This window comes from Aethalodelphis obliquidens, unplaced genomic scaffold (genome assembly GCF_003676395.1).
Source record: "Aethalodelphis obliquidens isolate GAN/ISIS:26980383/991018 unplaced genomic scaffold, ASM367639v1 scaffold18, whole genome shotgun sequence".
Taxonomy (NCBI): Eukaryota; Metazoa; Chordata; class Mammalia; order Artiodactyla; family Delphinidae; genus Aethalodelphis; species Aethalodelphis obliquidens.
Genome location: NW_020837962.1, coordinates 7,130,221 through 7,144,475, shown reverse-complemented (window position 1 = coordinate 7,144,475; position 14,255 = coordinate 7,130,221). Strand labels below are relative to the sequence as shown.

The window sequence follows — 14,255 nt, the reverse complement described above, 5'->3', positions numbered from 1 at the left end:
CTGCACAAACCAGTTTGCTGAAAATAAGGTCCAACTGCATTTGAAGTTTAAGTCCTCAGGCCTGGGTTGACAGTGAAGAGCAGACTAGGATTAGCAAAAGGGGACAGGCCCCGTGCCAGGCTCCTTTGCCCTCTTGAGAGGTGACCCCCCTGTCCAGAGCACACCTGGGTTGCTCTGATCATTAAGTTTTCCTGACAGTTTGGGAACAGCAGACTTCTCTGCTAGGTCTTTAATCTCTTTGATCATACCTCTCTCTGGTCATTTGGGGTAAATAATTTCACCGAGAGGGTCATATCATTTTATGGGCAGACTAAAAGACATGGTTTATCTTCAATTTCAAGTGGAGAGAAACAGAAACAGAAACAGTATATAAAAGTGTCCTAACAGAGGAGACATAGACACCACAATGAAACCTGCCCCTTATTCTACCCAAATTCCTCTGTTGGCCTGACATGTGGGGTATCTCTTACCAGGCTATATTTGCCAGGCATTTCCTATTAATTGTACTTATAATCAATCGATGAAAGGGTAGTTTAGAGGGAGGGGTAATCACACAGGCTTACTCCATGGAATTAATGAGCTTCATAGGAATGCACTTTTCTAAGACGTTAGGGTAACCTTCCTTGGATGTAGTGGGACTGCTTGTGTGGGTTAAAAAAAAGTACAGAATTGATACGTCCAGTGGATTACTACTTTTTTACAAATATGTTTATACTCCTTTTCTGGCACTGCTGCAGAGCCCACGGCATATTCTTTAAAATGTTGGTGATAACTCTCTAAACTTTGATGTAGACGATTTGATAGTTGGAGGTAGCCTGAGCCAACTCTTTTGAAGACAGTAAGTCATCAATGGGAGTAATCGCCTCTGTTTAGAAATTTGCCCAGGAATCAAAGACACTGAAAAAAGTCCAAATATATAGATTACAAAAACAAAAAAGAAGAAGGAACTGGAGAAAGTGTAGCATTTTTTTAAAGAGTAAGTATATCATGTCAAAAATAAGAGTGCTATGAAGGACAGCCATCATAGTTTCTAAAAATCTGGTACAATTAAAGAAAAGGGTCTCATTGCTTTATAATCATTCTTGCAGGCTGCATTTTTACAAGTTTTCTCTCTTCATCCAATCACTGTTTTGTTGTTGTTGTTGTTGTTGTTTTGCGGTACACGGGCCTCTCACTGTTGTGGCCTCTCCCGTTGCGGAGCACAGGCTCCGGTTGCGCAGGCTTAGTGGCCATGGCTCACGGGCCCAGCCGCTCTGCGGCATGTGGGATCTTCCCGGACCGGGGCACGAACCCGTGTCCCCCGCATCAGCAGGCGGACTCTCAACCACTGCGCCACCAGGGAAGCCCAAACACTGTTTTTGATCTGTGTTGGTTGCCTCCCATGGCTTTCCCAGAGTCTAGCATGCTGGACAGTTTCTTAGGGAAAATGCAGAAGAGAGACTCAAGGGAGAAGTGCGTTTAGGGTTAGCGAGTATGTATGGGATAGGGCCACCTCACGAATGAGGCCCCCCTCGTAGATAACAGAATGGCTCTTCCAAAGAGCTTGCCCCTTAGATAAACCAGATCACCGTTCTTGGTTATGGTAGGTTCTTCTTTTGATCATGCTAGAAACAGAGGTCCTTCCAAAGTACTTGTTTGGTCCACCGGACAATATCATACATGTAATTTGAGCTGTCTGTGTCTTAGAGTCAGTCCTAGGTGAGCAGGTCAAAACAGATACTCAACCCAAACAGCTTCATTTTCAGGGATACTAATTTTACTTCTCCTCAAACCTTGAAAAGTTGATGCCAGATAACGATGGGGCCCAAAAAGTTTGTAAAAGAGCAAAAAGATAGCCAACATCCAACAACACTAACTTTCATTGTTTTAAGAGAGGTGATAAATGAACTTAGTTATGACTTTTGTTATGTGGACGAGAAACATAAAAAATGCTATCCTCAGACCATGCGTAATTTTGTTGAGATTTCATTGGTGTGGCAATGATGAGAGTCTTCAGCTGAATGTTAAATTCTAGTGAATTTTCAAATGGTAGCTCTATTTGTATTCCAGGGTGTACCTCTTACAATAGTAAAACTTTCTTAAGATGTTTGAAGGGATGCTCAATCACTAGATACTTTTAGAAACGTTGGAACAAGACCAATCAAACCAAAAGGCAAAAATGCATTTATCTGGGTTCCAGATGATTCCTGTGCACAGTAAAACCTAACAAATGAGAATTAGAAGCCTCAATACTCCTGCTTCTGCGGCATTTAAGAGCCTAGCCAATCTCATTGGGACATTTTTGTAATCTGCCTGACGCAGACGTTCTTATTTCTAGAGAAACAGACAGTACCCGTGAATTAGAACATTACATTGTGGAAATGGCACAGTTGGAAACATCTTAAGAGAGTTTTATCATCTTTCTGGATTTACTAAATCAAAGTGAAACAGCATTTTCCATTTCTATTTTCCTTTTAATACCGCATCGTAAAAAATAATTTGGCAAGACAGGGTTTATTTCAATTGATGAGTTCTCTTACCTTCTTTATGTAGCAAGCCTCATTTGGTGAGGAAATTATTATCCATAACATGACACCATTTAACATACTCTTCAGAAATGACAGCATTGCTTTTTCTTTCATTTAAAAAATTTTTTGGATATTATACTATAATAATAGAGTTTGGGATTTTATGATTTTCCTAGCTAGTTGCAGTATACTCTTTTTCTAATAGATAGTCTAATTTTGTTTCTCTTTTTTTTTTTTTTAGTGTAGTCTCCTTTGAGCATTAGAAATCGTAGAAGCTCAGTTTGAAATGCCCTAGCCTTAGAAACATACCCTGGCATGATGACATTTTAGTAACACATAATTAATACTTCAGTGCAACAGCTTATACGTGGTCCATGTTCTGACATCATCATGATTTTGTTGAAGGGTTCCCCGCATGCCTGTTTCATGATCTTCCTAAACTCTCTAGGTCCAAGAGAGAGCAGCACATTTCCTTGCAACATCCAAATGCAGCACCCTTCCCTCCCCCTCATCTGAATACATCGAACCAATTGGCAGAGAGAGCATTTCCCCCTGAGCGAGCAGTATTGTGAATTTTATCTTCTCTTCCAGAAATCAGTTCGTCTTCGTTGCAGCAGATGAAATTTCTTGTAACACCTCTGCAGGTAACAAACATTGCTACTTCTTGATGCATCCATCCAAGTCCCAGTATCCTTTTTTTTTTTTTTTTTTTTCCTTCACATGCTGCAGTCGGTCACGCTAGAAAGTTTAGTTTAAAAAAAAAAAGAAAAAGTCATATCTTTGGAGTATAGCTGGAGCTTTTCGGCTCTGCTGTCTAAAAAGACAGTAGGCATTTTGCTAACTTGGATATTTTAATTCCAGTTTTAATAATACATGATCCAGAAAAGTAACACTATATTGAATGAAGCCGCAATAAAATCTTATGGTATAATCTTATGGTGAAATACTAAATGGGAGATTTAGGGACACAGTCATGGGACTTCTATGTTTTCGGACGTATTATGTCTGGGTTCACACAGATTTCTATGTGATTATTTGGGATCTGTATGGAATGACTGGTATATATTATAGGCCCTCAAAGAACGAATCTGTAAAGCTGGAGGCATTGGGGAATATAATTATCTCTGTCTTATAAGAAGGGGATCTCTATTCCATTAGTTAAAGATCCTCTAGTTCTTTCTTTTAAAACATACTACAAGTAGCAGGACATGAGAGAGACAGAGTCTTCTGATTTTGAAATCAGGGCATTGGCCAATGGAAATTGCACAGTTGCATGATGTGTCCATCAAAATAACGCCTGTCTTTTTGCTTTGATGTGGTTCAGAACAGTTATGTTTGGACTTCCATTAGCATGGAATTACTTGATTAAATGTCAAGATAGGTGAGTGCCTTAACTAACAACACATTTTTTTTTTTTTTTTTTTTTTGCTTTGAAGCCTAAACTCTGACCAAAACAATGACTAGGAGATCTTACCAATGTGTTGCTTTTAGTCTACAAGGGAGGATATGACAGCTCATTCTCATGTCATTGAGTGTGCCATGACCTTCAGAAACATACATTAAACGGAGCCTGACACATAGACATTCATCTGTTAACCAAGCACATGTGATCAATGGCGCGCTGTGAACAAAGGCGTGTTTGCTAACGCTTCACCCCCTGCTTACAGTCTTTGGAGAAAAAGAGAGAGATCAGGGAAGCCTGGAGAGCTAGGAACACATCCCCAGCCCTCTCTGTTCTGTTTCACTGATGGTCGGACTCAGTATTTTTAATGGGTTACAGTCTTCCCCTGGGAGTGCCTGAGGTATGCGTGTTCGTATTTTAAAGCGCCAGCTTACTCCTTTCTTGAAAACTCGGCTGTTTTCCTTCCAGCCTTTAGCCTCACATATCTCTGTTTCTCCTTGTGAGAGGTGGTGCATTCACTAATGCCTAACAGTAGAAGATGGGGGGTTGCTTTGCTGGGGGTGGCAGGGGAACCTTCCTGGGATACGCGACGTTTAACGTTTGAAGAACCTATAGAGAACGAAGCATGCAACTAAAGGGGAAATCAGGGTGGGGAAGAAGGTTGGTTGAAAATGTTAATGAACATCCTTTGTGGCTATACTGGTGGTCCAGAGCCTCTGTCTTCCCTGTTAATCTGTATGCATGTTCCAGTGTGTCTTAGGTTCATTTTGACATCATAGATCAAACATTGCGAAGTTACCACCTAAGAGGTAGATATTGATTTTGCCCTGTGACTTAACAAACCCTGCCTTGTAATAAGCAAGTGGTCCACACACAGTATTTCGAAAAGAGGCTGCAGACAATGAAAGTTTGCCTGAGTCGAGAGAGTGTTTTCACCTACCTTGTCTAATTTAGGATGGCTGCTCCGTAAATTCTTAATGAATTGCTATTGATCAAATTTCAAATTGAGAGAGATATCCCTGTTGCTTTGATGGCCATATTAATAATATGTTGTATGCTTCATAAGGTTCAATTTGAACTCTGAATTTCGAATCAGGCATGAAAAAGGAGACACCCATATCAATCAAACGTGAATTATCTCCCAGCCAGACCACCCTCCTCATAGAATGAAAATGAAAAGTCAGAACTGCGCAGTCAACAAAGGTTGTGACTCATGGTTTCAATGAAGTCTTTCTTATTTCCCACATACTGGAAAAAACCCAGGGCACCCACACCCTAAACAGCCCAGCTGTCTGGAGCTCTCCCCTCAGTATACACAACACTCCTTAGGGTGGGTCTAATTGAACCCTGGTGTCTCCTGGATTTCAGTATTTGACCCAGAAAGGCAACTTACCTCTATCGAAATGAGAAAAAGAGATCAACAAGATGCTTAAAGTCTGTTTGGAGGGCTTGATGGGTTTGATACCTGAAATTCTTATGAAGAAGCATTATTCTTATACAGCTGTCTATGAGGGCAGAGATGGCCGGACAGTTTTGTCTGTGGCTTGGGGCAGAGGAGGTGAGATGCAAATCATAAGATAGGAGCAGTGGAAGCCCTGAAGAATTTTTCTTTCAGTTCCCAAAGGAAAAGTGATTATTTTTACTTGGGTCTTTTGTAGATGCCAACACGTCGATTCTGCTTTGCTGGTCACATAGAGGAAACATGTCTCACTAGCATGTGTGGTTTATGAGACTGTATTTACAAGGGTATGTGTTTTCGTTGTCAGTGGCTCCAACTGCAATATTGGTTGTCTCATTCTGATTTTCGTTCCTGAAAGACATGTGTTTATGTGGCTGTCTCATTCACCTTGAACCACACCAAAGGCTTCTCATTCTGTAACATCAAGAAACTTTGATGAGTTGGATTCTGCAGGAGATGGTGAAAAGGGCAAGGTGATTTTCCCTTCTCTTCGACCTGAGGTCTCCCTGCTGCTGTGATTCACTGGAGGTTTTCCAGGACTGGCCAGGGATTGTAGTTGGAGTAGAATGTGGGTCTTGTACAAGAATGGAGGTTGAAAAGCACATGACTTATTTTGATAGAACAGCTGGAAATTCATTTCAGTTAATTCGTATGTTTTGGGTCATCACCGTGCATCAGCAACTCTGCTAGGCTTTCGAGACATAGCATTAAATAAGTTAAGAGAAGCCCTTCCTTCAGAGAGACTCCATCCTTCAAAAAGCCTCCATCCTAGTGCAGACCAGACCCCAAACATACATGAGCATATAATATAATTGCATGTAAAGTTATACAGTAGCTATAATGAATCAAAAAGCAAGGGTGGGGGTAGAAAGTAAGTTGCGATGCTACTTTTATATTCATTGATCAGAGGTGGCCTCTCTGAGAGGGTGACACTTGAGCCGGGACACGAATCAAGCCAGGGTGTGAGCCAGGTGAGTAATTGTGGAATTGAAAGCATTTCAGGCTGAAGCAGCAGCAAGTGCAAATGCCCTGTGGTTGAGGTATGCTTAAGGTGTTCAGGCACAGTGTGCCCAGAGCATGTGAGTAAAAGGGAGGACTTTAGAGATAAAAGCAGGAAGATAGCCAGGGGTCCAAACAAATTAGAACTTGGAGGCTACAGAAACCATTTGAGATTTTAAGTGTGGTAGGAAGGCGTTGGAGGGTCGGCTGTGGTTTGACTTACTTTTTTTTAATGATGAGTTGGACTGCTTTGTGGATTTCAATATGGCAAGAGCAGAAGAAAGGGAGTCCCTTGGGGCAGCCCAGGGAGGTGTTACAATGGCCTGGGTTAGGACAATGGCTGTAGAAGAGCTGAGAAGTGGTTCCTTGGCTGTATTTTGACGAGAGAACAAATGGGATATGCTGGCAGATTAGAAACTCGCAAGGACCAGTTTGTGTTAAATGCCCACACGTCCCTCCTGCCCCCAGGGTGTATTGGTCATTTCCCTGGAGAGCTAAGGCTTTTTGTTAGCAGGGAAAGCAAGCCTTTCATCCCTGCAGTAACTGTCCCTCATATGGGCTTTACTGAATTCCCCAGGGTGTAGTCATAACTTGCCGTCATTTATTGAGCAAATTCTGTGTACTTACAAGTATGATAAATTATATACAGTATATACATATATACACATGCATTTATGTATATATGTATGTATGTATATATACATGCATATATAATTTATTACAGTAGCTCAGTGAGGTAGAGGTTACTACTATCCTTGCTTTGCAAATTAAAAAAGAACAAAACGCTCAGGCCCAGAGGGGTTTGGTAACTTGGCCATGGTCACACAGGAGTCTATCTGGTCCCACTGCTTTTTCCCTGAGACCACACTGCCCCCAATTACTCCTTTCATCTTGACCTTGGAACATTGACCTTTGCCTCCAGATGGAATTCTCCTGCATTCTTCGGCTGTGCTATCTTGCTCCTAGAAAACTAGTATTTGTGAGTTGGGAATGGGCATCGTTGTTAAAATCTGGAGGGACCCCAAGGGAACTGAACGATTCTCTAAACAGTTGTTCCAGTAGGAGTTTGTTTGACTTGGCCCGTCTCCTTCATGCAGCTCGTGTGTGCTGAGCACTTGACATGCTGGGCGTGGGTCTGGGGGCAGAACAGAGGGGTGAAGGGAGAATTCTGCATATCCAGGGAGACAGAGGGTCACACAAGCCAAGGGTGTTCTAGTGCTATTCTCCAAAATTCCCTCCTTTGCTGAAAATCAGTGGTGAAAAATCAACAGATAACCCATGCCCTGAAAACTACCACACTTTGACTTCATTGTTCTGGCTGCCAGCTGCCCCTGGCCCAAGGGAGCGTGTGCGCATGTGTGTGTCTCTGGGGGGCAGGTGAGGCTGGGTCTCCGTCCAGCAGCCAGTCTCGCCCCTCCACCATGGCAGGTACCATCGTGGCGATGGGAAGCCAGCCTGCGGAGAGACTCCCAGTCCCTTACGAGTACTGGATACAGAAGCCTGGGCCATAAAAACACATCTGCAAATGCTGTTGAAACCAGTCCCCGTGACATGGGTTGCTATACGCTTTTATTAGAGGCATTGTTTGGCAAGTTCAGGGGCACAGTGGGGGGGGGTGTCACCAGCCCCCTCCATCTCTTTATCCCCCCCAACCTGCACACGCACACACTTGCACACCCATGCAGTGGTACTAAGACCTCAGATAATTAGAAGAAATTTCCAAATTGGCCATTCCTCTAATTGATCCTTCAGCAAATTTCGTCTAATGGTCTTCCTTCCGTTTCAGTGATTTCATTATTCAGCAGAGTTGTCATGCAGCAAATCGATTGGTAGTTAATTGGTCTGTTTCCAATAAAATGTGATGTGTGTTCTAATAGGGGAAGCACAGAGTGATAAGGGAACATATAGGCAAAGGAACTTAGTAAAAATAATCATAGCATTTATTGAGCTCTTACTGTGTACTAGGCATAGTTCAAAGCTTGTTGCATGCAATAATTATACCTTCTAAAAATGAAATGTCTTTATCAGTTTACTTATGAACATTAACGATATCCAGAGAGCTCTGAATTAGCCTGAGTAAGGGAGGGCTAATCAGGGCAGAATTTAAAAAATATAGAATAGTGGTTATCCCATGTCAGAGTGGGTGGCGACCACCTGCAGAATTTATTACAAATGCATAAGCGACAAGGTCCCACTGTGTAGCACAGAGAACAATGTTCGATATCCTATGATAAACCATAATGTGAAAGAATATAAAAAAAGAATGTATAAATATGTATATGTATATATATATATAGGTAACTGAATCACTTTGCTGTACAGCAGAAATTAATACAACACTGTAAATCAACTGTACTTCAATAAAAAATATTGAAACTGAAAAAAGAAACCAAATGCAGAATCCACTCCATCCTCCCCTCTGCCTGCCCCAGAGATTCTGATTCCTAGGTCTGGAGAGGGAGCCTGACAACCTGCATTCTTACGAGTCCCCCCCCCAGGCCATTCTAATAGAGAAGGCCTCAGCTCACACTCTAGGAAACATTGAGCTGATCAGTCAGGAATCTTCTGCCTTTCAGTGGGTGGAGGACATTCAGTAGGTTTTTCTGGAGTCCTCCTCTGCAACATGGTGGCCGATTACCACGTGGCCATGGAGCCCTTGGAATGTGGCTGGTCCAGATACACACTAGATTTCCAGAACCTGGTACGAACACGACGTAAGGTACTTCACTCATCATCTTTATGTTGATGACACGTTAAATGTGTTTTAAAAACATTAAAGTGTTTTTAATCTGTCGGGTCAAATTAAAATATAAAAAATTAGTGGCACCTGTTTTCTTTTTACTTTTTTTTTTTAACGTGGCTACTATGAAACTTACAGTGTCCTCTGTGGCTCGCATTTGTGGCTCTTTTTTTTTTTAACATCTTTATTGGGGTATAATTGCTTTACAATGGTGTGTTAGTTTCTGCTGTATAACAAAGTGAATCAGTTATACACATACGTATGTTCCCATATCTCTTCCCTCTTGCGCCTCCCTCCCTCCCACCCTCCCTATCCCACCCCTCCAGGCGGTCACAGCATTTGTGGCTCTTGTTATAATTCTATGGAGAGTAACGTTAGAGAGCCGTGTTTTCATTCATTTTGCTCAAATGAATATTGAAAGAGTGTGTGTGCCCCAAGAACTGGTCTCTTAGAGACCACCTGGAATGAAAATATTGTGACGGGCAGCCTGGACATTGGTAGTGTGTCTTGACTTTATGTTTTAATCTTGCCTCTGACTGTGTGTGTGTGTGTGTGTGTGTGTGTGTGTGTGTGTGTGTGCGTGTTCTAGAAGGACATCCCTGGGGTACAGGGCCCAGAGTCTATCTCCTTCTCATCCTGTTCGTTAACCTCTTAAAATCTTTGATCTGCTTACATGGGACGTGGAGGGTGCTGGTACACAGGGCTTCAGAAGGACCACTCAGTTCAGGGGTAGTTCTGACACATGTATCCCAGGGGCTTTACTGGAGGGACCTCACATAGAATAGAGAGAGGGCAGGAGCTGCAATCCTCTCAATAATCTTAACAACATCAATAACTGATGCTTGTTTGGGTTCTCAGTAACCGGTGACCCTCAACCCTCATTTCAACCTCACTACAGCCTTATACAACCAGTCTGCACCATCATTATCTCCATTCATGGACGGAGAAACTGGCTCAGAGAGGAGAGAAACATTCTGAGGTTACAGCAGGGGAAGTGCACAAGCAGAATTTGATTCTAGGAATTCTGACCCTGAGGAATTCTTACCTGCTCTGCAGCCTTGCTTCTCTGCAAGTGTACTGAAGATCTCACGGGGGGATACAAACACAGAATGTTCATTGTGGTCCCCCAGGGATTAAACCGCATCTGGGGTGTCATGTTGATTTCAAGGCATGATGGGAGATTTTGGTAGAGCTGTAGTTGGGACACATAGAAGGTGAAACAGACTTTCTAAAAGGAGGGTGGCCTTGGCTTTGGCCTTGGCATTGAAGAGAGTGTGGCCATGCGTCTTTTGTTGGAGGAGACATTCTGGAGTGGAGGGACTGTGTAACCAAAAGCAGGACTTACTGTGTCTTCTCGACTCCCAGACAGAGGCTGGTACTCAGCTCCGATGAATCCAGAATAAGGGTTCTTACCTCAAACCTGTGCTGTTTGCGTTCGTAAGAGGAAGAGGTTGTGAATGGTATTGAGAAGGCATAGCAAGGGTGGTACCATCTGAGTTGTCATGGATGTGATCTGCTTCTCATAGCTTCTGCAGCTTTCGGGTGTATATGCCTACTTACATCCACACAGTTCAGACGCGGGACAGGCATCCGTGTACAGCAGCAAACTCTGCGGCTTCCCATCTAGAAGCCAAAGAGCCCAGAAGAGGCTTTCCCTCCTACTTCTGAGGAAAAGAATCATGAGACTGGAAAAGGTGATTTACGAAGATAATCATTTCAAATCCAAGCTAAGGAGGCGAGCAGCAGGAGAGTCGGGGTGGGGATAACTCCCTGTGCTTCCTCTTGGAGCATTTCTTCTATTTCTACCCTATCTTCCTTAGAGGTTTTGAGTTATGGGACTGTTACCATCCCTCTGACTAATGTATCTTGGGAAGCTTTTAGACTAAAGCCTGGTCACCCCCATGGTCTACAGTTATATAAACCATTGCCTAGATTAGACCAGAGAAAGCTACTGTAGTGATAGAGGAATATTCCTTAGTGAGTGCCTTCACTAAGAGGAAATGAGCCGCTGAGGTCATGACCACAGGAGAGGAAAGGGGAGCATTTCCTAGCTAAACCATCACTCTCCAAATAGCAGACTGTAAGAACCATAGGGCCATGGTGTGGGACCCTGTTTGTACACTGTGTGGGAGGCGTGTGACTTGAATGAGTGAAATTCCCAAACCCCTTCCAGACTCTATCTTAGATATTATTAGGAGGGCACCGTAGCCCCAGTGGCATTGCAGACTGCGGGCGTGCACTCTGATCCCTAGTGAGGTATCCTGTTTTGAATGCATACTCTGTAGCATGTCCCCTTGTGGTGGGGACTCAAACCTTTGCACCTTCGTGCTGCACTGAGGCTGTCTAGGAGGCCTACACCACACTGGGAACGAACCTCATCTGAGGACTGAGCCCATTTTATTCATCTTTCTGCCTCACAGGGATTCCCTCCAGCTATCTGTGGGACAGGAGGCATGGGGAGGTGATGCTAAAGTAAGAATAAAAGGTCCCAGGAGCATAAAGACTCTGAATTAAAATATATAGAGTGAACTCTATGGAGTGAAGCTAATTACAGTGTTCTTCCGATGTCCCTATAAGAAAATCACTTGATTGTTAAAACCCTGGGGTAGGGTACCAACATGGCCCTATCATATTTCTTTCACATCCAGCTAGCTGCACCCGGATTTAGAAGATGTTAATAATAAGTAGTATTTACATTTCTCAGTAGAGTTGACAAAGCACTTTAACAAACACGGGCTCATGTTTCCCATTCAACAGGCGCTTACTTATTCATTTGACTCCAGCATAACCTCAAGTTCAAATATAGCAATTGCAACTACATCTGTAACTCATAAATGAGATAGATCTTGACTCCAGAAGCATCTGTGACTCGATTGCTAGAGCTACACGTGATTCTATTGGAATGGGATCTTTCGGTTGCCTCTGCAGACCAAAAGTCTGGGCAGGAGTGAAAGGTTAGCTTGTGAGATTCTATATAAGAACCCTTGTATCATAATCTCCACTATCTGTAGATGGCTTTAAAATGTATCTGGTTTCCTTTCATGCACTTTATCTGTGAATTAGGCAGAGCTCAGACAGAACGAAACCATTTTACGTAAAAACAAGGAAAATGAGGCTCAGAGAGATTACCCTGCGTCATTGAGCAAGGACATTGCAAAGGCAGAACTTGAACCTGGATCTCGTGGCCCCAAGCCTTTGTCCTCCGCAGGGCAGGCTGGCCTCCTGGTTTTAACTTGTCGCTAAGGTCAAAAAAACATGAGTGTTCACGATGGCCGCGAGCTGTGGTGAACGAGCCAGCAGAGCAGTTCTCTTTTATTCCTTTGTTCTTTCCCTTTGATGAACTTTATGGCAACTTGGCCTCTGTTTTGTGAACTCTCAGGGGTGATGTGAAATGACACACTGTGTATTTTGAGTCTCAAGAAAGTTTTCTTCTGAGCGTCTTGAAGGGTTTTGAGTGTCTCTGGGAGCAGCTGACCTAGAATCTTCAGAAAGCATAGCTGCGAGAATCTTTGCTCCTGACAGAATCACTATGATGGATACAGGGCTCTTCCCGGGCCTCTCTTCTCTCTTTACTCCTCCCTCTTGCTGCCTTCACTCAACATGTGGCGTTGGCTTGGTCCCTTGTTCACCTGCCCCATGGCCAATGCTGTGCTGGACACTGGGGAGAAAAGGGGGAACAAGGTAGACTGGGCTCCAGCCCCCGAGGGACTGGCATTCCAGAGGGGGACAGGTACATCATCAGGTAGAGAAGGAAACAAAATGAATGGAGATTTGCTCCATCACGTGAAGGATGGGGATGGGGTTGGAAAGCATGTTTGTTTCAGAAAGAGCGATCAGGGAGGCAGGCAGCGCTGGGGAGCTGACATTTGAGCTGAGACATAAAGGAAGAAAGGACGCAGTTCAGATAGAAGATGAGCACGGGCCAAGGTCCTAAGGAGAGAGTGAATTTGCACGCATCCCAGGAGTATCGATGAGGCCAGAGTGTCTGGAGCACAGTGAGCGAGGGGTAGAGGGGAGTAAGATAGGATTGAGAGCGGGCCAGGAGCAGCTCATGAAAGCTTGGATTTTATTCCAGGATCGATGGACAGCCATTGGAGGATTTTAAGCAAGGGAATTAGATATGATTAGATTTATATAGATTGATATTAGATAGATGGAAAGATAGATATAGATGATAGATAGATAGATAGATAGATAGGGACAGATAGATAGATAGACAGATAGATTTAGATATAAATGGCTGGCGGATTGAAGAAGCAAGAGTAGGACCAAGGAGACAAGATTCAAGCCTGTTTTTGATTTGGTTCTGATGAAATACCCGTGGCTTATGTCAGGGTGATGGTAGCGTGAGTGGAGTGAAGTGGACATGTTTCAGATTTCATCTGTAATTTCTGATGGATGGGATGTGAGGCCACAGAGAGCATCATGACCTGATTGCACTATTGTCCCCTTTGGCCAGGGATGGGTGGTGTGGAGGGTGACCACAAGCGCGGGTTAGTCATAACATGGCGGTCTTACGACATTACCCATCTTTCCCATTGAGGTCCCTGGGAATTGCCACTCTTCCTTTGGGCTGTGCTGAGCCAGCTCTGAGGATAGGAGGTCGCTGACGTGCCTGGCATACCTGCTGTAAGAGTAGAGCTCAAGTCCACATCTTCCCTAATAACCTTGTGTCTAAATGGTAGTGTCACACAAGGGCGTGTTGAGAGATTAGCATTTGAAAAGAAGCCTCCTTGCTTTCAGTTTGAGCTGACATGGTCCCTTTTCCTCTGTGGAAATGAAATTTATTAATCATAATAAAACCATCGGATTCTGAAGGTAGAGGTCACCCTGAGGAGAAAAAAGAGCTCACTCATTTGCAAGGACTAGTTCGGTGCTGCTGTATTTTTCTTCTGCCTGGGAAGGGAACACTGCCAAACTGTTACCTTGGGTTTTCCACAGGGGTTGAAACTTGGCCCAGGGTTATAGATAGATAAGAACTGACCGTTAAAGTATGCGAGAGGAGAAGTGGGGCTGCGTTTTCAGGGAATACATTCAGACTGCCAATCTATTGTCTCCCCAAAAGAGGACGTTTTGCCACAGTAAAACCGGTCCCCAAATTAAAAAACTCATCGTCATTGCTCTGAGTTTGCATTTTCACACTTGTTT

The 14,255-nt window shown here is 43.5% G+C and overlaps 1 protein-coding gene across 11 annotated transcripts in view; it reads left to right on the top strand.

Annotated features, from left to right (window-relative positions):
- RBFOX1 (RNA binding fox-1 homolog 1) overlaps nt 1–14,255 on the top strand; it is a 2,175,109-nt gene that overhangs the window by 2,153,946 nt on the left and 6,908 nt on the right. For 6 of the 11 annotated variants that reach the window (XM_027117455.1, XM_027117458.1, XM_027117459.1 and 3 more), the window contains one exon: nt 3,099–3,151. The exons of the other annotated variants lie outside the window; for them this stretch is intronic. In XM_027117455.1, coding sequence (XP_026973256.1) covers nt 3,099–3,151 — 53 coding nt within the window. The remainder of the gene's footprint in view (nt 1–3,098; nt 3,152–14,255) is intronic. 11 annotated transcript variants of the gene reach the window in all.